The sequence below is a fragment of the Tenrec ecaudatus genome, chromosome 5, assembly GCF_050624435.1.
Source record: "Tenrec ecaudatus isolate mTenEca1 chromosome 5, mTenEca1.hap1, whole genome shotgun sequence".
NCBI lineage: Eukaryota > Metazoa > Chordata > Mammalia > Afrosoricida > Tenrecidae > Tenrec > Tenrec ecaudatus.
This window is the reverse complement of record NC_134534.1, coordinates 147,997,491-148,020,629: the sequence shown is the minus strand read 5'-3', so window position 1 is coordinate 148,020,629 and position 23,139 is coordinate 147,997,491. Positions and strand designations below refer to the sequence as shown.

General features: G+C 46.2%; 1 protein-coding gene and 1 non-coding gene across 4 annotated transcripts in view; one reads left to right on the top strand and one right to left on the bottom strand.

Moving 5' to 3' along the window:
* The window catches only part of VGLL4 (vestigial like family member 4), a 156,686-nt gene that overhangs the window by 50,149 nt on the left and 83,398 nt on the right, over positions 1-23,139 (top strand). Inside the window, exon 1 of one of the 3 annotated variants that reach the window (XM_075550031.1) lies at positions 21,710-22,328. The exons of the other annotated variants lie outside the window; for them this stretch is intronic. Coding sequence (XP_075406146.1) covers positions 22,247-22,328 — 82 coding nt within the window. The 5' untranslated portion in view covers positions 21,710-22,246. Of the gene's footprint in view, positions 1-21,709; positions 22,329-23,139 lie in introns of those variants that run through there. 3 annotated transcript variants of the gene reach the window in all.
* On the bottom strand, positions 16,970-17,076 carry LOC142449472 (U6 spliceosomal RNA). Its single transcript, XR_012784632.1, has one exon. It is a non-coding gene; the product is annotated as a U6 spliceosomal RNA (small nuclear RNA).

Sequence of the window (23,139 nt, the reverse complement as noted above, 5' to 3'; positions counted from 1 at the left end):
CCGTACCCTTAGTTGCAGTGTGACCTTGAGAACGTTACTTCACTAGCCTGGTTTTCTGCAGCCTCACCTGTGACATGAAGGCACTGGACAAAGCTGTTTAAGAGTCACTCCTCACCCTGCGAAGAATTTTAGCAAGGCCATGCCAACATGGCTCAGAATGCGTGTGCCCTTCCTTGGCACAAGTTTCACAAGTGATGCCTGTGTTCGTTTTGACTTGGAAACGTGCCTTTGAGGGAAATTGAATGAAAGTGAAGACATTTAAAAAGATAGGAACATAGTACGCCAGTAGCCATGGACTTGACTCCAATTTATGGCAACCCGATGCGTCTGAGTAGAACTGTTTTTTTCCGGGGTTTTTTTGGGCTGATCTTTTGGAGGTAGATAGCCACGCCTTTCTTCTGAGGTGTCTCAGGCTGGGTGCACTCCAACCTCCAGCCCTTTCTGTAGCAGCAACCATATTAACTGTTGGCACCACTTAGAAACTTACCCCAAAAATCCAACATCCCACTGCCATCTAGTTGATTCTGACTCATAGCCATCTTAGGTCGGGTCTCTGAGACTGTACATCTTTACAGGATCAGTCAGTCTCATCTTTCTCCCCAGGAGTGGCTGGCAGGCTTGAACCGCCGACCTTGAGGTTAGCCATCCACCCCACAGCATTACCTGCCGTATATACTTGAATATAAGCCGACCCGAGGATAAGCCGAGGTACCTGGGAAACCAGAAAAACTGATTGATTGACTTGAGTATAAGCCCAGGGTGGAAAATGCAGAAGCTATTGTTGAGTTTCAAAAATCAAAACAAATGAAAATAAAATTACTAAAAATTGAGACATCAGTGGGGTAATGTATTTACATATTTATTTAGCATTGATGTTAGGTAGCTTTTACTTATTCTAGTAGTTCTGTATATAATTCAATAGCACTTTTACTTTGCAACTCAACCTGTTGTCATCAAGTTGATTCCTACTCATAATGAGTAGAACTTCCCCTTGAAATGTCCAAGACACAGGTATGTCTTTAGGCAGTGGGCTGTCACGTCCTTCTCTCTTGCAGCAACCGGAAGGTTTGAACCGACCCCCTTTTGTTAGCAGCCAAGTGCTTTAACCATTGTGCCACCAGGATTCTTGTTACTTTGCAAAGAGGGCCCATAATTATTCTCATTGATGGAAGATGATTTGACTTTACCAACTTCCAGACAGTCCAAGAGCCCCATTGTTTTCCCAATTTCATTCTGTTTGTGTGCTGTCAAGAATCTTAAACAATACACAGAAATCGCCAGGAGGGAAACAGAAGTCTTCGTTTGCTTTGTCGAAGGTGAGCAAACAGAGAAAGGTATTTCGTCTTTCCCGCCAGCAAGCAGCAGAAGAGCTCAGCTGTGTTGGGATACAATCTTCCAACAGGGTGGAGCGGGAAGTGGAAACTGAAACAAGGATAGAGGAGTCTTGAGTTTTTTAAAGAAAAGATTGGATTGGTGAGTATTAAGCATTTGGGCTAGATTTTTAGCCCAATAGCCTAGTCTTTTGGAAAGATGTTAGGCATTCAGGAAGCCAGTTTTTACGAGATGTGTGACTGGTATCCTGGGCCGTGAGCCAGCCTCTGCAGTTTTCCCAATTGAAGCAAAAAACAAAAGCACACATGTAGTTTTAGGCTGTATTTTCTTAGACGGAGGCCTTTAGCCAGCTTGCTTTAGATCAGGATAGATTCTCTACTCCTGTGGTGCCCAGATGTGGCCCCTGGCGTCACCAGGAGCCTGTGAGAAAAGAGGACTCGTGGTTCCCACCACGGGATCACTGAGGGAGACTCTACCTTCAGCCGACATTCCACTGTGGCCTGCTTGCCCTATAAAGTTTGGGAAGCAGGGCTCGCCACGTGACAGCAATATTCTCTTTATTCTTACATTTTCTTAAATGATCTGGCAAGATGATGATGCAGTATCTTTCTTATAAAAAAAAGTTTGGGCTATTGACGTAAATGACATGATACTTCAAAAAAAAAAAAAAAAAGGTGTTCTGCTTGCTAAAATTCCGCCATTGAAAACAGTTCTAGTGTGACACACGTGGGCTGCCTCAAGTTGGTGCCAAAGTGACCGCAGGTAGATCCCCAGAGCTTCTTCCTGGTGTCTTACTTTCTGTCTCTTATGTTCGGGGTCCCTGTGAGTAGGAACCTGCTCAAGGGCACGAAGAAAAACAACAACATTCAGTGTCCCACTTTCACTCGCATTTGAGGCGATTGGAAAATGCCGTGGCCCGGGTCAGGCCCATCTTAGTCCTCAGAGCGACGCCCTTGATTTTCAATCCCCTGAAGAGGTCCTGTGCAGCAGATTGACCGAATGAAATGCGTCTTTGGATCTCTTGACTGCTGCTTCCATGAGCATTGATGGTGGATTCAGGCAAGACCAGACCCTTGACAGCTTCAACCTTTCTTCCAGTTATCACGATGTTACCTATTCTTCCGCTTGTGAGGCTTTGGGTCTTCTCTACCTTGAGTCGGAGTCCACCCGGAAGGCTGCCATCCTTGATCTTCATCAGTAAGTGCTTTAATTCCTCCGTGCCTTCAGCAAGCAAGCTCGTGTCTTCTGCATGTAGCAGGTTGTTCATACGCCTTCCCCAGTCCTGACGCTGTACTCTGCAGCGTGCCATCCTTGCTCTGCTCTCTCCCTGCCTTTCCTGCTGTAGTTGCTGCCGCTTGAATCGTAAGTGGCTGATGCTTTCTGCTTTCCTGCTTTATTTTTCCATGTTTGTTTGTTGGTTGGAACGATCCACAGGAGTAGGGATTTGTGTCTTGTTTGGTTGGCTGTACAATCTCTAGTACCTAGAACTGCCCCTGGCACATGGCAAGAAGTAAGTTAGTACATGTTGAATGACTGAAAGCTGTCACATTCTTCCCCTGCCTGGTGGTTTCCAGGGTAGACGTTGTCAGACACTGGCTTGCAGAGGCAGGACTCGGCTTCCTGTCTAGGCATAATGTTCCCCTCCTCCCTCCGCAGCTGCTCAGCCAGCTCTCTGCCCACTCACAGGCTACTGGTCCTACAGGTTGTGGGCTGGCAGCATGGGGAAAATTGGTGTTGGCAAAGGTCTAGGCGGAGGGAGGCAAGTTGGGATTTGAACACTGGGAAGGAAGTCTTTAGAGTAAATGAGCCCTCAGTGTCGCTTCCATTTGAAGGAAGCGGTGGCTCAGAACTGCACTTTTGGAACTCATCCCATTTTTAGAAAATGAATTCGAGATATTAAAGACGTTTCCATCAATCACTACAAAGAGTGCATATTCTGAAAAAAAATGAGGAAAGATGCTTCCCTGGCTTCGGGAAAAATGGGCAGAGGGCAAACTTGGGTTACTGGGCTGGTGGTAGCTCTTCTGTGACCAGTTTCCCTTTCCGAGAGAGAATTCTGTGGATTACAAGGTCCCATGTTGGTAGAACTTCAACAAAGGAAGAGCGCATTGTGGGAAAACCTCAAAGGTTAATTCTATCATTTTCATTGTTTATGAGCATGGGACAGATGGCAGGAAATACAGCCAATGCGAAGAAAAAGAAAACCTCCCGACACAAACTTGCTTTCTTAAGGTAGTTCATGTATTATTAGTTTGGGATTGGGTATCTAAGTTCAAAACATGTTGCTGTAAATGATGCACATCATCAAAACAGCCCAGTAGCGAAGAGAGTACTGTTTACATATATATAAGTTCTGTGTATAAAAGGAGCCCTCTTGGTGGAATGGTTAACGGCTCCGCTGTGGACTGAGAAGTTGGTGGTTTGAACCCCAGCAGGAGAAAGACCTGCTGACTGGTTTCCATAAAGATTTCAGTCAAGAACCAACACCCCTCCTTCCACTGCCCCCACAGTCCACAGTGTAGTTGGCATTTGTCACCACCGCCACACTGCCGGCACTAGATTCTTCTTTGTCTTCCCTTTTCCCGCGCAAGTAGACTTGTAGACGGAGCATAAGCTCTTCTTCCTCCTGACATGAGGCTCTTCCTCTTAGGTCTGGGCTTCTGACTATTTGGGGAAAGAATTTCAGATCCTGGGCACAAAAAGAGCACATCTTATCTATTATGTCCAGAGTGGATTTCTCCTTCCCAGTGGGCAGGAACTTTGTTGATGAAGCCAGTATACACCACAAGGATGATTTTTGTTACTGTTGGTAGTCTGTATTTTCTTATGAGTCAACAAGTCTCATGAGCCTTAAAAAAAATTCCCAGCAGTTTCATTCACAAGTAATTTACATATCATATGATTCAATAGTTCAGTCATTTAGTCATATTACGGAGAATTATACAATCACCCCCACATCAATTTTAGAACATTTCCCCACCCCCATGGTCAAATTATCTTTAAGATGATTCATTGAGACTTTTCTTAGGATCCCAAAGTAATTTTAAAATTTGAGAACTAAGTTGAAATTATTTTCCACTGGTGTTTCATATGTCCATGTCCCCAAACACACACAAACACACACACACACACCAACATTAACAATACAAAAATCCCACTGGGATAGAGGTATGCTGAAACCTGCTGGGATACCTCACAATTTGAGGCACAACATGCTTTATAGTACAAAAGAAAGTAATTTCTTAGTAAAGAAATATTCAATAAAAAGAAGAGAGCTAGGCCTTTCTTGGTGTCTCCCAGTACTAGCAGCGGGGCCGTGGTGGTTCAGTGGTAGCATTCCTGACCTCCATGCAGGAGACCTGGGTCTGGTTCCTGGCCAGCGCACCTCATGCCCTCTGTCAGTGGACGCTGGTGTGTTCTATGATGCTGAACAGGTTTCAGAGCGCTTCCAGACTAAGGTAGACTAGTAAGGAAGTCCTGACAGTCCATTTTAGAAAATTTGCCAACGAAAACCTATTGTCCCATTGTGCATGGGGTTGCCACAAGCCATGTCCTACTTGATGACAGCTCACAATGGCAAGTACTCGTTGTTGTGGTTGTCAGGTGTCATCAGGTTGGTTCCAAGTCATAGCAGCCTTATGTACAATAGAACAAAACACTGCCCAGTCCTATGTCACCCTCACAATTGTTTGAGCCCATTGAGGCAGCCACTGTGTCAATCTATCTTGTCAAAGGTGTTCATCTTTTTCACTCCCCTGCCACTTTACCAAGCATGATGTTCCTCTCCAGGGACTGGTCTCTCCTGACAGCTTGTCCAACGTAACATGAGAAGAAGTCTGCCCATCCATGCCTCTAAGGAGCAGTCTGACTGTACTTCTTCCAAGACAGATTTGTTTGTTCTTCTGGAAGTCCCTGGCACTTTAAACATTCTTCGCCAGCACCATAATCCAAATGCATCGATTCTTCTTTCGTTTTCCTTGTTCACATTGTTGTTACTGTCAATTTCCACGCCTGGTGAATCCATGTATACAGAGTAGAACGCCTTGAGGAAGCAGATCCCCTGGACTGGCATTGGGGGTTATGTGCACGTAACTGCTTGTGCTCCTTAGGAACTCAAGTGTTGGGAGTCTTAGAGTGAACATGGACCCTGGCCCTCCTATAGCATGCTCTGATAAAAGTGGTGGTATCAGAGGGATCATCTGTCTTGTGAAGTAACATAGTATTATCCTCAGTTTTAAAGATGGAGAACTTGATCAAAAGGATTAAGTAATTTGCCTAGACTCCCAAAGCTAGTCCAAGGCAGAACCAAGATTGGAATCTGCTCCTGACTTACTATGGAGCCCTGGTGGTGTAATGGTTACGGGTTAGATGCTAGCCACAGGTCAGTAGCTCGAAACCACCAGCCCTCTGTGCGAGAAAGACAAGACTCCCAGAAAGAGTTACGCTCTTGGGAACCCATAGGGGCAATTCTGTCCTGCCCTATAGGGTCACTGTGAGTCAGAACTAACTCTATAGCAGTGAATGTGTTTCTGACTCACTGCTCGCCTCCAGGATTAGACATTTCAAATATTTAATTTTGTATTACCTTGTCCTGAGTAAAATCAGTTGAAGGTCACTTAATATGCCCAGTGAATAGCCAATGAGTTACAGCAAATATTTCATTTGTGTCTCATGAAGTACTCTGTTTGGAATGCCTTGTACTCTAATCCAGCTTTGAAAGTCTGTTCTTTGAAGGAGCCACACAAGTGCCACTTTGTGTATGAAGCCCGCGTAAGCCCCTTCAGAAAGGAGATTTCTACTTGTGCTGGTTTCTACTGACTGACTGACTGTGTCTTATAGTCTGTCTTTGGTTAAGAGCTCTTCAAAGACAGAGACTAAGCCTGTCATCGTTGGATCCCTGTCACTTCCACAACAGTGAAACAAGAGTTTTTGGCACTACAGAGCTCTGTCCATATGGTTTACTGAATAGCTTGCTTGCCATATGCCATAGTTTCCTAGTGCCGAGCAGAAATACCACAAGTGGGTGGCTGTCCGGAACAGAAGTGTATTTTCACCCAGCTGAGGAGACCAGGGCTGGCTCTGGGGAAGGCTCTCTGTGTGGGCTGTGAGGGAAGCCTCTGTAGCCCTCTCACTCCCTGGCTCCTTTATGGGGCCTCACGTGGCATTCCCCCCACCCACCCTCGCCACCTCCCTCTGCTGTCTGTTCCTTTCACCCCAGTAGTGAGGAGCCTCAGGACACACCCAACACTGACGCAGCCTCATTCACACTAACAAAGAAGACCCTGTTTCCAGAGAGGACTGCAGTCACAGGTAGGGGGATTGGATTCCAACACAGTTTTGAGGGGAGCCGGGGTAGTAATCATTCAGTCCATAATGCCAAATACGTGCCATACACTTACGTCCAGACGAGCAGCAAAGGCTATTTGAAAGCATGCAGACTATGCATATTGGATCTGTCTTCCAGATGGTCATCTCTCTCGTGACCCTACCTACTGAAAAACCCAACCCGCAGCCGGGGAGTTGATTCTGACGCTGCTAAGACAGTAAATCTGTACGGAAGCAGACAGCCTCGTCTTCTTTGTAAGGAGCGGCTGACGGTTTTGAACGACTGACCTTGTGGTTAGCAACTCCATCATGTGTATCCCACAGTGCTACGAGGCAGGATAGATGCGGACCTGAGGCTTGTGTTGGGGAGGATGACTGCTCGGGGGCTCAGCAGAGCTCTTCTGCCCGTAATCTGTCAACACGTTTCTAGAAGCTTCCCTAAGTTAATGTTTTCTATCAGTAGCAGAGGAGCGCTTTTAAAAGGCAGGCTGTGCACGGCATAGCTTCACTTTCACCAAGTGCCTGTAATCGGCGTTTCAGTATTCCCTAAGTGCTTGGACACCTGGCTCTTGCTTTGTTTTCTTCCTGTTCAGGGCTAATGTGTGTTTATGAGTGAGAGGGTAGGGCTTGGGTTTGCCCTTCCATGAAGAATGGTGGGCCAGGGCCAGGTAAGTAAAAGGCAGACTCTGAGAAAAATTCATGGATTCTTCCCCTGACCCCTCTTGCTGGCTTCACAGTTTTTATAAAGCAGCAGCTGGCATTTAGTCAGCCATGAGAGGGGAAGAGCAGGCGCACGGCAGTGCTCAGTCAGAGACACGACTAGAAGGCCATGCTTCTTGTTGGCGTGTCATCCTTCCCGAGGCAACTATCCGGGCGTACCTTGTCTTGGTGGCTCCAGACCGAATGAGCACAGGCTCTGCCTCTACTCTGAAGGCAGTTGTCCCTTCAGAGCAGCTGTAAATAAATGCTAGCCGTTTGGTTTGTGCTGTGGAACCAGACACCGCTCAGTGTGCAGGTGCACGGCTGGATTTCCTCGTGTTTCTCACTCTCTTTTAAAAACGTGTTTTATGGGGAAATAGGGAAGAGGCACAGAAGACTGGTTATTCAGATGCATTGAAAGTTGGCATCACTGCAGCGAGGGCGCTATAGTTTATTGTGCCAGCCTGGCCGATAAACACAAGTAGGATTAACTGAAGGGCAGAGGGATAAATGGCTTGCTTGTTCTGTGCCTCAGTTTAAAGGGGTACACTACCTGTGGGATGCCTAGCCTGTGCACTGTGTCGCTGTAAGTTGAGGTCCCTTTAAGCCCACACGATTGGAATGTTCATCTCTGGAGCTGGGGACTGACAGTTGATGACAGTTGGGGACCTGCCCTGTAGTTTGCTGCCTCGGTATATATAACCCAGCTCTCTCTACAGAAGGGGACTAGTAACTGGCAGCTCTCAAAAACTTGAAGGACTGCTAGTGTCTCACTGCTTTATGACTTAACTGTTAATTTCTTGTATTAGCTGTCTGTATATTATTTAACGGTTTATTTCTTGAATTATATATCTATCTTTATAAATATATTTATATATACTTACTAGCAATCTGGTTTGTCTCTAGAGAACCCTGTCCAATACAGAGGGCCATCCTTTTCTTCTTGGCAGCCTATGCTAGCAGGGCCGTTAGTACAGCTATCCTGTAACCGGAATCCTTGACTAATCAGAATTGCAACGTACACTAATCGCCAGTCTCTATAATAGGATTATACCTGGATCGTCAATGGATGAAGTATTTTGGCTCCTTAACCCCCTAGTTGGAGGATCAGAGTGGGGCAGGCTCACTGCTCGGTGGCTGCTAAGCAAAGGGGCTGGAAGTTGGAATGTACCCAGAGGTACCTCAGAAGAAAGGTCTGGTGAACTGCTTCTGAAACAGCAGCCCTTGAAAGCTCCATGGAGCACTGTTTGATTCCAACACACTAGGGGGTGCAGTGAGTGAGAATCAACTTGATCATAACTGGCAAGGAGTTTGAGAGATTTCTGTGGAAGGAAAAGGACTCCTAGTGATGTTGTGGACTAAGCATTGAATTTCCCACTACAAGAGGGGCAGCACAAGCCACGCAGCCTCTCAAGGGGAAAAGGCCAGGCTGTCCACCCCCTCGCCCCCTAACAATATACAGTCTTGACTCCACAGCCCAAACAAACTCACTTGATGCCGACTCCATAGTGACCCCTATAGGACAGGGTAGAACTGTCCCTGTGGGTTTCAGAGACTGCAGCTCTTTATGGGAGTAGAAAGCCCCATCTTTCTCCACGACTTGGTGGCAATGGAGTTTATTGAAGAAAAAAAGCAAGCCCCTCCTGGGCAGGTGTCTAGGCTCATCTCGAAAGAAATGTCAAACTTTTAGTTGCTCTCAGACCTCTCATGAGTATGGCTGCTCTTGTTAATTCAAATCGCCAGGCAAATCAGCTGGGCCAGGGCTTCTTACATGGTCCCTTTATGCCTGGGGAGTTTCAGCATCGGCAGCCACCGCCAGAAGCTCATAGATCGCAGACCCCGTGTTTCCTGCCGTCTGTGGGATGCGGGCGCTTTGATTTCATTTAAGTAGTTCATGAGCATAGTCCTCGTGTCCTGGGCTGCATAGCTAAGACAGTAGAAACCTATTCTCCCGAGCTGGGTCCCTTCCGGGGGCTCTGTGGGGGTATCTTCTCGTCTCTCTCCTCAGTCCTGGGGATAGATGGGGTTCGGAAGACTGGGAGCCAAAGAGGCCAACCTGCTATTAGTACCCCAGTCTTCACGTTCCTTCCTCCGTGGCCTTTCCTCTCTCTCACCTGGAACTTCTCCTTGCCTTTAGGGGCCACCCTAATCCACTCTGACCTCATCCTCATCCTTAGCTCTTTAACTTGAATACTAAAGACCCCATTTCCAAATAGGATCGCATTCTGGGGTCCTGAGTGGACATGAACACGAGGTAAGGGGTGGGGTCGAGGAGGGTGCACAGTTCAACCCACTACAGATAGTAAATGTGATTTTTAAAAATATTTAACAGGTTTTGTTGGATAAGGATTATAATTTTAACTGAGCATACTTTTTGTTAATATTTAAAAATGGAATGTGTGTATGGGGTAAAACGGAAAGAGAGAGAAGAAAAAATATTCTCAGCTCCTCACAGGACCCTTGAAATCACTTTCCCTGCTCGGAATGGAGGGGTGACATGGCATGTGTGGCAGCAGCTCCTCCAAACACCCCACCCCCACCCTCCTGGGGGCTAGACCTTGCAGAAGTCCAGATAAGATCCCCTTAAGCAGAAGGAAATGGCTAGCCAGTGATGAGTTGACCTTTGTCCTTGCATCTGTTCGAAGGACTGTGGGGACAGGTTCACTGCTCCTGGTGCCATGTCGGGAGCCCCTTGGGTTTAAGGAGATGACACAGTTTGTCCCTGCATTGGGCATTGGGTGCATTTTTCATTTTATGGTTTGTGGATTGCCAAAAAAAAAAAAAATAGCCCTTGCCTCATTTGGTCCTTGGCAGCCTGGCTGACACGCTAGGCCTAACTTACCCTTTCCTTTCTGGTGGTGTAGCTAGTGGGTTCTGTGTTGGCTGCTTAGGTCAGCAGTTAGTTCTCCACCAGTGGCTGCTCAGGAAGAAAATGAGGTGTTCTGTTCCCATAAAGATCTACAGTCTTAGACCCACTGGGGCAGTTCTACTCTGCTCTGTAGAGTCAGTGAGTTGATGGATTTTTCTCAGGTCAGGTTAGGGAAGTTCTGGGAGGTAGATCTGTGGGTAAGCAGGGGCCAGAGCTAGACTGCAAAGCTGTGTTTTCTGACTCTGCAGTTAGTGCTCTTTTGGCTGGAAAATCGGCATGGGAGCGTAGAGATCCAGGGAAGAGGCTTGTCACTGTTCCCGGGGGCTCCCTGTGCCACACCCTGTGTTACCTCTAGATGGTGCCGTTCTACTGATGCCCTTTCCTCCTCCTGCACCATTGGAAGGCTTAGCATTCTGCATCCACTCCCAGTTCTCCAAAGCTGCGCATGTCCTTCCCCTTCTTGCTCCCTTCAATTTCACCAGAAACTCTGGTTCACACGTCCAAAGTCCTCTCTGGTGGTCTTGTCCCCCGCTTAGATTCTGGGGTTCGTCACAGTCCTGTCTTCTTTCTGCACATAGTTCTTGAAGACCTGCTGTGTGCTGGGCACCATGCTGGGGACTGGGAAGCCGGGTACGGAAAGCCAGTGTGGATGCCAAGGGAAGGTGCACACACGTACAATCCTGGCTGGCTGCGTCCACTGAATGGGCAGTGGGGCTCAGTGGTAGGTTCCCACCTTCTATGCAGGAGGTCAGGCAGGATCCTTGACGTTTGTGTCACTGTGATGTTGCACAGTTTTCAGCAGTGTCTCCCGATGAAGGCAGACTTGGAAGAAAAGCGGGGTGACCTATTTCAGGACCTAGACCAGGGAAAACCCTGTGGGTCACACACAGCCGGCAACTGGTCCTGGAGGTAGGAAGCGGTCCTGCCATCGTGCATGGGGTCATCCAGGGCCAGGGCTGGCTCATGGCAGCGAGCAGCAACATGGCCTTAGAAGGAGAGGCAGATGGGGCTAGAACTCGTGACCTAAATCGGTGCACAAGTTGTGGCTATCCCACCCTGATTCTGCAGGAAGTGTGCTTGCTTTTTTCTTGTGATCTGGCATTTACTCGTGGCTGTGGTGCACAGGGAATCATGGCTTGTCAATTTCTCATCCGGTGGTCTCGTGGTTACTTCCTGTGCTGCTAACTACAAGGGCAGCAGTTCAAAACCACTCGCATCTCCAGGGGAGAAAGATGAGGCTTTCTACTCCTCTAAAGAGTTACAGTCTTGGAAACCCACAGGGGCAGCTTTACCCTAACCTACGGGGACACTGTGAGTCAACACTGACTTGACGGTGAGTTTGAGTGTTTTTGCTTAGCCACCGCCAAGCCCTGGCAGTAAATGCATTTTTCTGGAGTCCTAAAACAGCAGATAGATAGGCTGAGAATGTTCAGTTTCCTTGGTTGCTTTCGCATAGAGGAAGAACGGAACGATTGAAATACTTGTGTGAGTGACTGGACTGAGAGCCTCCTTTCCAGTAGGAAGGAATTTGAGCTCAGTTGATTCCCATTGCTACCTCATCCTGCCCAGGAGTAACTCATTCAGATTGTTGAACTCTGGAAGGCAAGGGGCTACCTCAACAAGGTGCTCAATGAAATTCCACTTTGGATGCTCAGTCAGAAACCCCACGACCCACAGGAGCAGGGCACCCGTCACCTCATGGAGTGAGCTCACACAGAGGTTTGCAAGTTCACTGTAGCACAACTCACGGCAGCAAAGAGTGGCAAACTACCCATGTGCCCATCAACGGATGAATGGATAAGCCACATCTGGTATATGCTTTTATCAGAATATTAAACCTGTTACTGCTGAGCTCATTTGGTTGTAGAACTTTTCCATAGGGTTTTCTTGGCTGTAATCTTGATGGGAGGCATCCTGGTGGCACAGTGGGGAAAACACCCAGCTGGTAATCAGAAGGTATGACTCACCAGCTGCTCCATGGGAGAGGGAGGTGACAGTCTGCTTCCGGGGAGATGGACAGACTTAGAAATCCTATGGGGGCACTTCTGCTCTGGCCGGCCAATCTTCTGCAGAGCCCCCCGGCGAGTTCAGTCCACCAACACTATGCTAGCTGCTGGTCCTAAGCTGCGTGGACCACCTAGATGCCAATGGAATGTTACTCAGCCACAAAGAGAAGGGAAAATTCTGATACCTACTATTAGGTTACTGGGATGGTTCACCTCAGTTCTTGCTTATCAACGCTGGAAGAATTCGCGAGGCAGAAGCACTTTTGTAATCCAAGTCACCTTTACGAGGGAAAGGGAAGATCCAGGTGTTGCCGTCTCAGAAGGTACAGGCTATCTCTGGGAAGCATGCAGGCCAAGTGCGTGCCGCGCAAGACGGCCACTTCAGGGGCGTGTGGAAAACCATGTGAAAAGGCTCAAGTAGGAAGAAAATGTTTTGAGAGTGATGATGGCAACAAATGTACAGATGTGCTGGACACAAGGGATGGATGGATGGATTGCGCTAAGAGTTGTACGAGCCCCCAATAAAATGATTTAAAAAAGAACAGCCGGACAGGAGTGCAGGAAATCCCCAGAGGCCAAGAGAATGCAGGCCCCCAGAGGGCCCGCAGGTGCTTATGTGCCTCACACTCTCACCAGCAGAGCTCCCGCCCTCTGCCTACAGAGCGCCCTGGGAAGAGTGGGCACTGCCCTCAGCCTCCTATCCTCACTGACTGGTGAGGAGTGGTTGAGGGTACTGGCTGGCCTGATTGGCTAGGGATGAAGGGGGCTGTCTCCACTGAATGCCTACACTGAATGAAAATGAGCTGTTCATGCCACAATAAAGGGGTTGGAAAGAAATCAGGCACGCTAATTAGACACCTGTGGGAAAATCCAGAACTGAGTATGCTCAGACCCGAGTCACCTAGGCCCAAGTGGGGGGGTCCAACCTTGGCACAAAGACTAGGCACCAGCAACATGACATCACATAGGTGTGCCTAAACTCAGCCAATCAGGTCAGCCAATACCCTAGTAACCACAAATCTATTTCCTATCTCTATGCATCTGCCAATGCCAGACGGTTCATAAAAGGAAGGTCCTGCAGTACTTGCCTTTTGTACTTAAGGTATTTCACTCGCCACAATGTTTCATTGTGATACATAGGGACCTGAGTTTAGGCGCACCTGTGTGATGTCATGTTGTTGTGATCTGCCAGGGGCCCTAATGTCCCTGGGACTAGTCCTGAGCCCCCAGGTCAACGAGAAAATTTAGGGTGTTCATAAATCCAGCAGGGGATCCTCTGTGGGAAGCAGAAACATTTCTCCCAAGTTGTCTCCCCCAAATATATGCTAGACTTAGGACACTCCTTGCAGCAAATGGTAAATGATTGCCAAGTTACCTCCCTGAAGGCAGTCAGTTGCCAGACTACTGCCTGGGCCCACCACAGGTAGGCCCTGCTCCTTGCTGTTAAGGACAATGGGTTACTTCTCCCTAAAGGCTTGTGACCATTAGTCTGGTTCCTGTAGGTGGGGTTTACACCCTACTGATAATGGTCTCTATAGTGGGCCAGAGAACAGGTCAAACTGGCTCAGTGACTTCCAAAGTTAGGCTGCCATCCTGAATCTAGGATCAGCCCATCTTGTCACACCTGTACCCCCAGTCCCTCCCCTTCCTATTACGCGGATACCCCTTGGATCACCCACCTCCCACAACTATATTACCTATAGTGCAACCCCTTCCTTTGATATGTCTTTACCGTAATTAGTGGGCTTGCACTCCCCCAAAGGTATGTAGATAGGCCTGAGTTAGCAATAAAGATCCCTCTTGGACCCTCTTTGGTTTCCCCTCTCCTCTCCTCTCCTGTCCTTGCTCCCCTGTTCCCTTTCCCCTTGTCCTCCTTCCCCTCCCCCTCCCTCTCCACGTGGACCACCAAGTGAGGCTGAGGTGAGCATGCTACTGTGAAATGTGTCTGACTCCATTATTTCAATCTCTCTTCTGTCTCTCATGCTCTCTATGACTTTACTATAATCTTTACTTATTGTCGCTGTACAATTGCGCCTACTGAACCCGTGATGATGTATTAGGGCGGGTACCCCAACAATCCTCATTTTGCTTTATTGTCAACTCTCCTTGGGGGTATAAAATAACAAGGTTTTCTTGAATATGGTCACTGTGTTCTATTTGGGTGAGTAGTACCCAGTGTCGTAATAGTCCATGAGCAGCTGCTAAGGTGTGTGCGTTCACGGAGACCAGAATCTGGCGAGGAAGGTGGATTTGCTTCAAAGTAAGGATACAGTTCTTACTAACTGTAAGCCCTCACATTGCACATGCTCTCTTTTTCAGCCAGGCGTTTATTCAGTTGCTTTTTGCAAAGCTTTTGTGAAACGCACCCCAGCAAGTTAATAACCATTATGGATTTTTGAATTTCTGTTTATTTTTCAGTAAACGTGAGATCCTGGGTGTAGTGGACACTTAGCGTTAGTCCCAGCTAGGTTCACAACAGTTACCCAGCCCATCTGGTGCCTGTTGCCTCAGCCGTACAAATGGTGGTAATGCCTCCTAGCACTGTGGTGAGGATTGAGAGAGAAACCGGAGAGGTGAATGATCCCAACCCTATGCCATGTACCTGCTTGGTATACGGTAAATGCTCTTGTTCTTCTGACCTCTTTGAATTTAGGGCAGTGGATACAATGTTTGTAACTAGTATCCAGTCACTTCAGAATTTAATCCGTACAAGTCAACCCTTCATGTATTGCAGTCTGAAGCCAGCCTATGCTTGTATAATTTTATTTTCTCAACAGTGTTTTAAATTATGTACCATTAGGGGCCATAGTAGTGTAGTGGTTACGAGTTGGGCTGCAACCTAAAGGGCTGGTAGTTTGAAACCACCAGCAAGCTCAGGTGAGAAAGGCGGGGTTTTCTACTTCTTTAAAGAGTTACAGTCTCAGAAAATCACAGGGGCAGTTCTATCCTGCCCTATGGGGTTGCCATGAGTCAGAATTGACTCGATGGCAGCGTGTGAGTGATAGAGCCTCGGGGCTGGACGTTCCCACCTCTGGTCTAGATGGAGGATATATCGAGAAACAGTAGCTGCATATTTTTATATTTTCATTTAATTCAGAGTTTTTGTTATTTTGTAGCGATACTTTTTTACATGTTGTTGGAAGGACAGTATTCTGTGAGGTTTTTATTAAGTGAAGTAAGAGATTTATTGTGGTTTGAAATACTGTGCATATCAGATGAGGATGACCCAAATCATCCTCACAATTGTCTTTGCAATCTAAGTTTCACCCCTAGAGGGTGATATTGTATCGAAGGTTTAAACTTTTTTGTTATAAGAACTTTTTAAAATTGGGGGTGTTTGATGATTTATGTTAAAATCTCATTATGTTATAATCCGTTATAGTCCTGTTGAAAAGAAGTTAAGACTTTCAATTTACAAATGGTTCTGTTTTATAACCAACAAGATATATAGCTTAATGGACTTTTTAATCATCATTTCATTGTGAGCAACTCCAGGTTAGAAAAGTGATTATTTTAGGATGTATTTTAAGAATTCTTTCCTTGAAAGAAAATATAACAAGTCCGGAGCTTAATAGATACTTAGTTTCACTTCATTGATACTTGAGGCATTTAAAATTTGTCTTGTTTTGATTGCTTTTTCATATAGTTAAATTGTTGAAGGTCTACTGTATTCAAAGTAGTCTTTATAATTTGATATTGGAAGAGACAAATAATTGCGCTTGGAATGTTTTAGGACTAATTGCAGGATAAAATAAAGTCCCCATAATGGTGACAGTTCCAGGGCAGGGTGACCCTATGCTTCACATACTTTTCCATGGGTGGTTTTCCTGAGGTAGATGACCAGGTCTTTCTTCCGAGGTGCTGCCAGCAGAACGGTCAGCAGAGTGCCTAATCTCCAGCAGCAGAGCCAGTTAGCCACAGGGACCACCCAACCCGAAACAACAGAGGAGAGATATTTCCATCTCCCAGCACCTTTGGAAGGGTTATTGTTGGGCGAAACATAGTTTGCCTTCCCTTGCCGTGCAACGGCTCGGACAGAAGCATTTTCTCTAAAAACAAATATGTGGAGAGTGATTTTGATAAATTGGCTTTGATCACTCAGCTTTGTTCCAGACCTTCTATTCTAAACTGTCAACACGCTAGCAAACAGACATTTAATCTAGCAATTAGCCTGAAAGTTCACGTTTTCTTTTTGCTTTCGGCATTGCGTAAAGATGCTGAGACCCAGGCCTAATCCACACTGAACACCGATTCTCTGTGCGGGAGGGGCGGAGACTAGAGTAAGAGCTAGGCTTACTTTCCATTCTCTCCAGGAGCTTTCTCTGCAATTGTTAGACGCCATTGCGTCTGTTCAGGACCATAGTGACCTTATGCACAACACAGTGGAAACCCGTGTCCGTCTGGCTCCGTTGTTCTAAAGCCTGAGCCCATTGTTGTAGCAGCCACGTGTCAGTCCTTCTTTCTCTTTTTCGCTGCCTCTCTACCAAGCATGACATCCTTCTCCAGCCACTGGTCTTTCCTGACAACTTGTCCAAAGTGTGGGACAGAATCTTGCCATCCTCGTCTCTAAAGAGCACTCTGGCCTTCCTTCTCTTTGGTTAGGGAACTGACACTAACACAGGAGGCGATGACTAAGCAACAGGATACAAAACCGTATGACTACACAGCTACTCACCTGACTGAAGAGCCTTCTCCCTGTACATGTTTTGTTTAGGACAGATGCCTCATCTTTTTTTTTTTTAATATGGAACGCTTCACGAATTTGCGTGTCATCCTTGCGCAGGGGCCATGCTAATCTTCTCTGTATCGTTCCAATGTTAGTCTATGTGCTGCCGAAGCGAGCACCAGATGCCTCATCTTAAACATCTTTGAATCTTCCAAGGGTCTAAATGATGTTTGGAATTTTATAATCTTTGTTAGACTGAATTTAAAAGGAGATAGTATGGTGTTTAAAAGTAAGATGTGGGAAAATAAATAAAAGTAAGATGTGTATGATCCACTGTTTATGACCTAACAGGACATAATAGTTCCTCTCTCTGCACCTGATTTTTAAAAAGTGAAAACTCTTTCCCTCCCTATATTAGGAACATGCTCCCAGTAAATAAGTGAGAAATGGAGAAAATTTCAACCATACCCATCATCCAAAGTTAGGCACTGTTTTAATTTTGATATACTCATTGTTTTCCAGTCATGTTAATGTGTATATACTCTCCCAATTTGTATGCATATTTTCAGAAATACATTTAAAAATTGGGTGTAATCGCTGTATTCACTTTATATCCTATTTTTCTTCATGTTTCCAGTTAACATAGGTAATGCTACTTACTATTGTTTGTTTGAAAAATGGAAAATCACTTAGTTTAAAATTTTTAAAATTTATTTTTAATCATTTATTTGGAGCTCTTACAGATATAATATTCCATAGTTCAATCACATCAAGCATAGTTTTAAAAAAATTTAAAGTATTTTTTCCCAGTCAAAACAGAACACTTTCTAATTCAGTGTTTTTCACTTGTATAATGAAAATAATGTTTTTTTTAATGTATTTCTTGGAATTAATGTGACTGAAAGCTTTTCAAAAATATATTGGTCATTTGTTTCTGTTTCATGGGTTTTGCTCATTTAAAAATATTTACATTATGTGTTCTTTTTTCTTTTCATATATTATTATGTTTTCTACTTGCCAAGAATATTTGCCCTTCATTTCCAATGATATATTACAAACATATTGTTTTGTGTTTTGCTGCTCATTTGGTTTTAGTGCTTTTTAGATGTACGAAAACTTAAAATGTATGTATTCAGTCAAATTATTCAGTATATTCTCCTATGAATTCTTTGATTATACTTTTTTTCCTGACTTAGAAAATGTGTTCCTAGTCTAAGTGGTCCATAGTCTAGACATCTGTCCTTATCACTGAATCTCTAAAACCATGCCTTTAAAGCATTTCGAATCCATTTTGGTGTTCAGTATCAGCTGAGGCTCTGTTCTGATTCTTTTTAAATCATTTTATTGGGGGTTTGTACAACTCTTATCACAATCTATACATACATCCATTGTGTCAAGCACATTTGTACATTTGTTGCCATCATCATTCTCAAAACATTTTCTTTCTACTTGAGCCCTTGGGATCACTTCCTCATCCCACCCCCCTGCCCCGTCCAACGCCCCCCCTTCCCTCACAAACTCTTGATAATTTATAAATTATTATTTTTTCATGTCTTACACTGTCCGATGTCTCCCATTTTTCTGTTGTTTGTCCCCCAGGGAGGTGGTTATATGTAGATCATTGTGATCAGTTCCCTCTTTCTCCCGCTCCTAGCCCTCCCCCTCCTGGTATCACTACTCTCATTATTGGTCCTGAGGGGCTCATCTATCCTGGAGTTTCTGTGTTTCCAGCTCTTATCTGTACCTGTGTACATCCTCTGGTCTACCTGGATTTGTAAGGTAGAATTGGGATCATGATAATGGGGGGAAGGAAGCATTAAAGAACTAGAGGAAAGTTGTGTGTTTCATTGGTGCTACACTTCACCAATGACTGGCTCATCTCTGGATTCTTTACCACATCGTCCTTTTCCCCAACAATGTGACTGCCATCTGCTTCTTCCGCACTGGTCTGGATTTCTGATTGTTACCTCCTGGGGAGGTCTGTCGACTCTGTACCTGGCAGTTTGAGTCCATCCAGAAGCTCCTTGAAAGAAAGGCCTGGCGTTCCTACTCCTGAAAACTCATCCATTGAAACCCCATGGGCACCACGTTACTGTAACATACATGGGATTGCTTTGAGCTGGAGTCAACGTGAAGGCAGCTGGTTTTATTCTGCACCTAATACCTTTTGAAGTGTTCTTTGCTTTGTTTTATGCATCTATCCGATAGAGTTTCATTCTTTAAAAAAAAAAGGACACATTAGCTTCCCCTGCCTGGTTTGTATGTATGTATAAAATATAGAACCACCTCTTCCATTTCCTTTAAAAATAATCCCATTGGTTCCTGCATTATGAATCTATTAACCCAAGAATGAATTAGAGAACAATGAGCATTTTCTAATAGTGAGACTCCCAGCAGCCTTATGTGACAGAGTAGGACTGCCACCTGGTGTTTTCCCGGCCGCTATCGCTCCAAGACTTTCTGTGTGGATTTGAGCCACGAACCTTGTAGTTCGAAGCCCAGTGCTTATCTTCTTCTGCACACCAAGACTCTATTTTAAGGTTGAAGAGATAGGACATACAAATGGCCAGTGAAAACAGAAAGGTGTTCGATGCCATTCGTTGTTGTTAGTTACCATCCACTTGGATTCAACTCATGGGCACCCCTTATACACCAGAATTAAACGTTGCCTGGTGCCCCACCGTCTTCATGATGCTACTATGTTCAAATCCACCGGAATATTTTGAATGCCTTACTCCTACAATGTGTGTGTGTGTGTGTGTGTGTGTGTGTGTGATCAGTAGGGTTTCCGTTAGCTAATTTTTGCAAGTAGCTCACCAGGCCTTTCTTTCTAGTTTGTCGTTGGAAGCTCTGTTGATGCCAATCCACTGTGGGTGACCTGCTGGTATTTGAAATACCAGTAGCATGGTGTCCAGGACCACAGCAACATGCGAGTCGCCACAGACAGGTGGTGGCATTTGTAATTGCTATCCGCTGCCTTGAGTAGGTAGGTCCCTGTCTCGGGCCTACCCTGTACACGATTGGATTAGGCCCTGGGTGCCAAACTCGGCTCATCATTGGAATCACCTGGGGATATAATGAAATTATAGCTCTCTGGCCTCCATTTGCAACCTAATGAATCAGAATCTCCAAGGAGAGGAGCCCAGGGATCAGTAAGTAGTTTGATCAGCTCCTCAGGTGATTCCGGTGGTCAGCCAAGCTTGTGGATCTGGGGCTTAGGTCTTGGTCGTCATTGGCTGGGCTTGAAAGTAGACCATTAAGGATATCCAAATTCAAGCTGTGAGATCCCTCTTTACACTAGAATGGCTTAAAATGAAAGAAAAGAAGAATGGAATACGTTTCGTTGAGGCTATGAAAAAAATGGAGTTTGAAATGGTACAGCCTGTGGAAAAGTTTGGTGTTTCTCAAAAAGTTTGACATCTGACCCAGCAAGCAGTTCTACTCCTAGGTATATTTACACCCAGAAGGTGAAGCAAGCATTTACACAGATACGTGTACACTAAAGTTCATAGCATCAGCATTTACAGTCACTCAAAGGGGGAAACAATCTGAGTGCCCATCGACAGATGAACAGAGAAATGCAATGCGGTCTGTACATATCCGCAGGCCCCTGGTGGTGTAGTGAATTACCACTCGGACTGCTAAACACAGCTGCAAGGTAGAGAGATGGAGCTTTCTGATCCCGTAAAGAGTTATATCTATAGCCAACAAACTCACTGCTGATTCAGACTCGTGTCCACCCTGTAGGACCAAGCAGAACTACCCTTCCGGTTTCCGAAACGAAATTTCTACGGGAGCATCTGCGGTGGGTTTGAACCGCTGACTTTGTAGTGAGCAGCCCAGTGTTTAACCTCCTGTGCCACGAGGGCCCCTTCATGTAGGTGTCATACACACTGCCATCTAGCTGACTGTGACTCATATCGACCTGATACAGCAGATAGAACAGCCCCTTTGGTTTCTCGGGACTGTACATCTTTAAACAGACAGCTTTACCTTTCTTCTGGGGGTTCCATCCGCCGGCCTTGTGGGGGTTCCTACTATTATTACTATGTTATTATAATACACCAACAACCAAACTAACAGCCAGCAAATAGATTCTAACTCAGAGAGACCGTTTAAGACAAGGTGGAGTTGCCCTTATGGGTTTGCAAGACGAATTCCTTACTGTAGCAGAAAGCCTCATCCTACTCGTGCAGAGCAGTTGAAAGTTTCGAACTGCTGACCTTGCTGTTGTCGGCCCAAATCGTAACCAGATAGCACTTACTATTTCACCTACCTGGTTGTCCGTGGTTTGGAGATGGCTAGAATATTAGCAAGAGAAAGAGCACTGTAAGTTATTTTGGTGGTCATGAGTTAGTAATTTAATCCCTGAGCCTCTCTTTCCTCTATAATTTCCATTTGAGCTGTTTTGGGGGTTCTAAAAGGTTGTACAAAACAGTAACATCAAAGATTTACATCTACAGTTAAACCAAAGCTGGCCATTAAAAAATGCAAACAACGACAAAGAAGACAAAGATGGCTGTAGATCCAGATTGATGTACACAGGCACAGACCCCGCAGCAAAACTTTTTGAGTGACGTTACACAGAAGTTAAATTTAAATTCCATAGAAGTTTGCGTCCCTGATGTTTTGGTTTTTAACCTTTATTTTATACCCAGCTTCCGACAAGGAAGCTTGATGAGTTTTCCTCTTTTCCTCCCCCAGCAGTGCAGTGGCCGAGCAGCCAGGGCCCCTTCTGCGTAGGCCCCCGCCCACCTCCTCCCCCTCCTCCTCTCCCTCCTCCTCCGCCCCCTCTTTCTTTCAAACACCCGGTGCCTTCAGGGGCCGACCCGCAGCAGCAGGGCTCCGGGACCGGGCGGCTCGGGTCCAGTGCGCGTGCGCGGCCCTCCGGCTGGGCCGAGGCCGCTGGTTCCCCGGAGTCAGACCGCGCAGAGCCAGCATGTCAGCGCCGCGGGCTTGCAGCGGGCTGTGAGCGACGCCAGCGTGTCTTTGTCCTGGAAATGGGCTTCGTGGTTGCCTTCGGTGCCCGCTCCTTATTCCCGAGCAAGACTTGCAAAGACTTCTGAAGCTCCTTTTCATGTTCCATCGAGGATACCATCCGTGCACCGCCTACCAAGAAACCCTGGAAGGGTTGTGTGTGCGTTAGGTTGTGTGTGCGTGTGTACCTTTTTACGTGTCCCGACTTCGTTGTGATCGTCAGAGGTCTTTGTGAAGTTAAGAGAATCGATTGCCAGGAGCTACTCGGCAACCATTGATCAAAGTTTTTTGTTTTTGTTTTTTCTTTGAAACTTACTGTTTGGGGGGCGGGGGGCGAAAGCAAAGAGCTGGTTTTCTTTGCGAGCCCAATAAATGCTATTTATGACGATGGACCTGTTGAACTACCAGTACTTGGACAAGATGAACAACAATCTGGGCCTTCTGCGCTACGAAGGTAGGTGTTCCCTGCGAGAAACTGCTGCGCCCCGAACTTTCGTGAAGGCCACTCCCGCTTAGCAGTCCGATCGCATTCTGGGCATTTTGTGCGAAACGCAGGACTTTATCATTTGTAGTTTGGCACTGCAAAGCCTGTCTGTGTTACAAGGGGGGGCAGGGCCAGAGGGGTGAAATACAATCTGGTAGAGAAGTTTGCTTTATTTGCAATTTATGAGCTCTTAATTTTTTTTTTAAGTCTGAAACACTTATTTCTCTCTTAAATTTCCGTTGGCATTGTCTTGAAAGAAAGACCTTCAGGCCCCCAGTGAAAGTTAGACGGGGGTGGGGAAAGGGCTTGGGGACTTCTTTTAAGCACCCCACCACCGTGTTCAGGGTTGGGGTGGTCTGCCCCCACCCCCAGAGACAAAACGTTAGCGTGCGTTTCCGTGGGTAGGCAGAGATGGTCCCCAACAATGCAGGACTTTTGTATTCCGTTTGGGGCGGCCGAGTACAGACTGGCCCTTTGTTTGACTTGCCATTTCCTGTGCTGCTCGGGAGAGTTCTGACACTGAAGGATGGTCCCTCCACGCTCGAGCCCCTTGTGGAAATCATTGCACAACACCCCGTCAGAAAGCTAAATTACAAAGGGAAGGGTGGGGAGACAACAGGGGGCAAAAAACGCCCTAGATGGTCGTTATTGGCCCCCTCCAACCCTGAGGGGTGCTCTCCCTGCCTTGCAGTATTCCAAGCCTGCCTGGGGAGGACTTAAGGGGTGGGTGGTGGGTGGGGGAGATTTCTTGATCTCCTGGAAGACGATCTACGTGCGATTT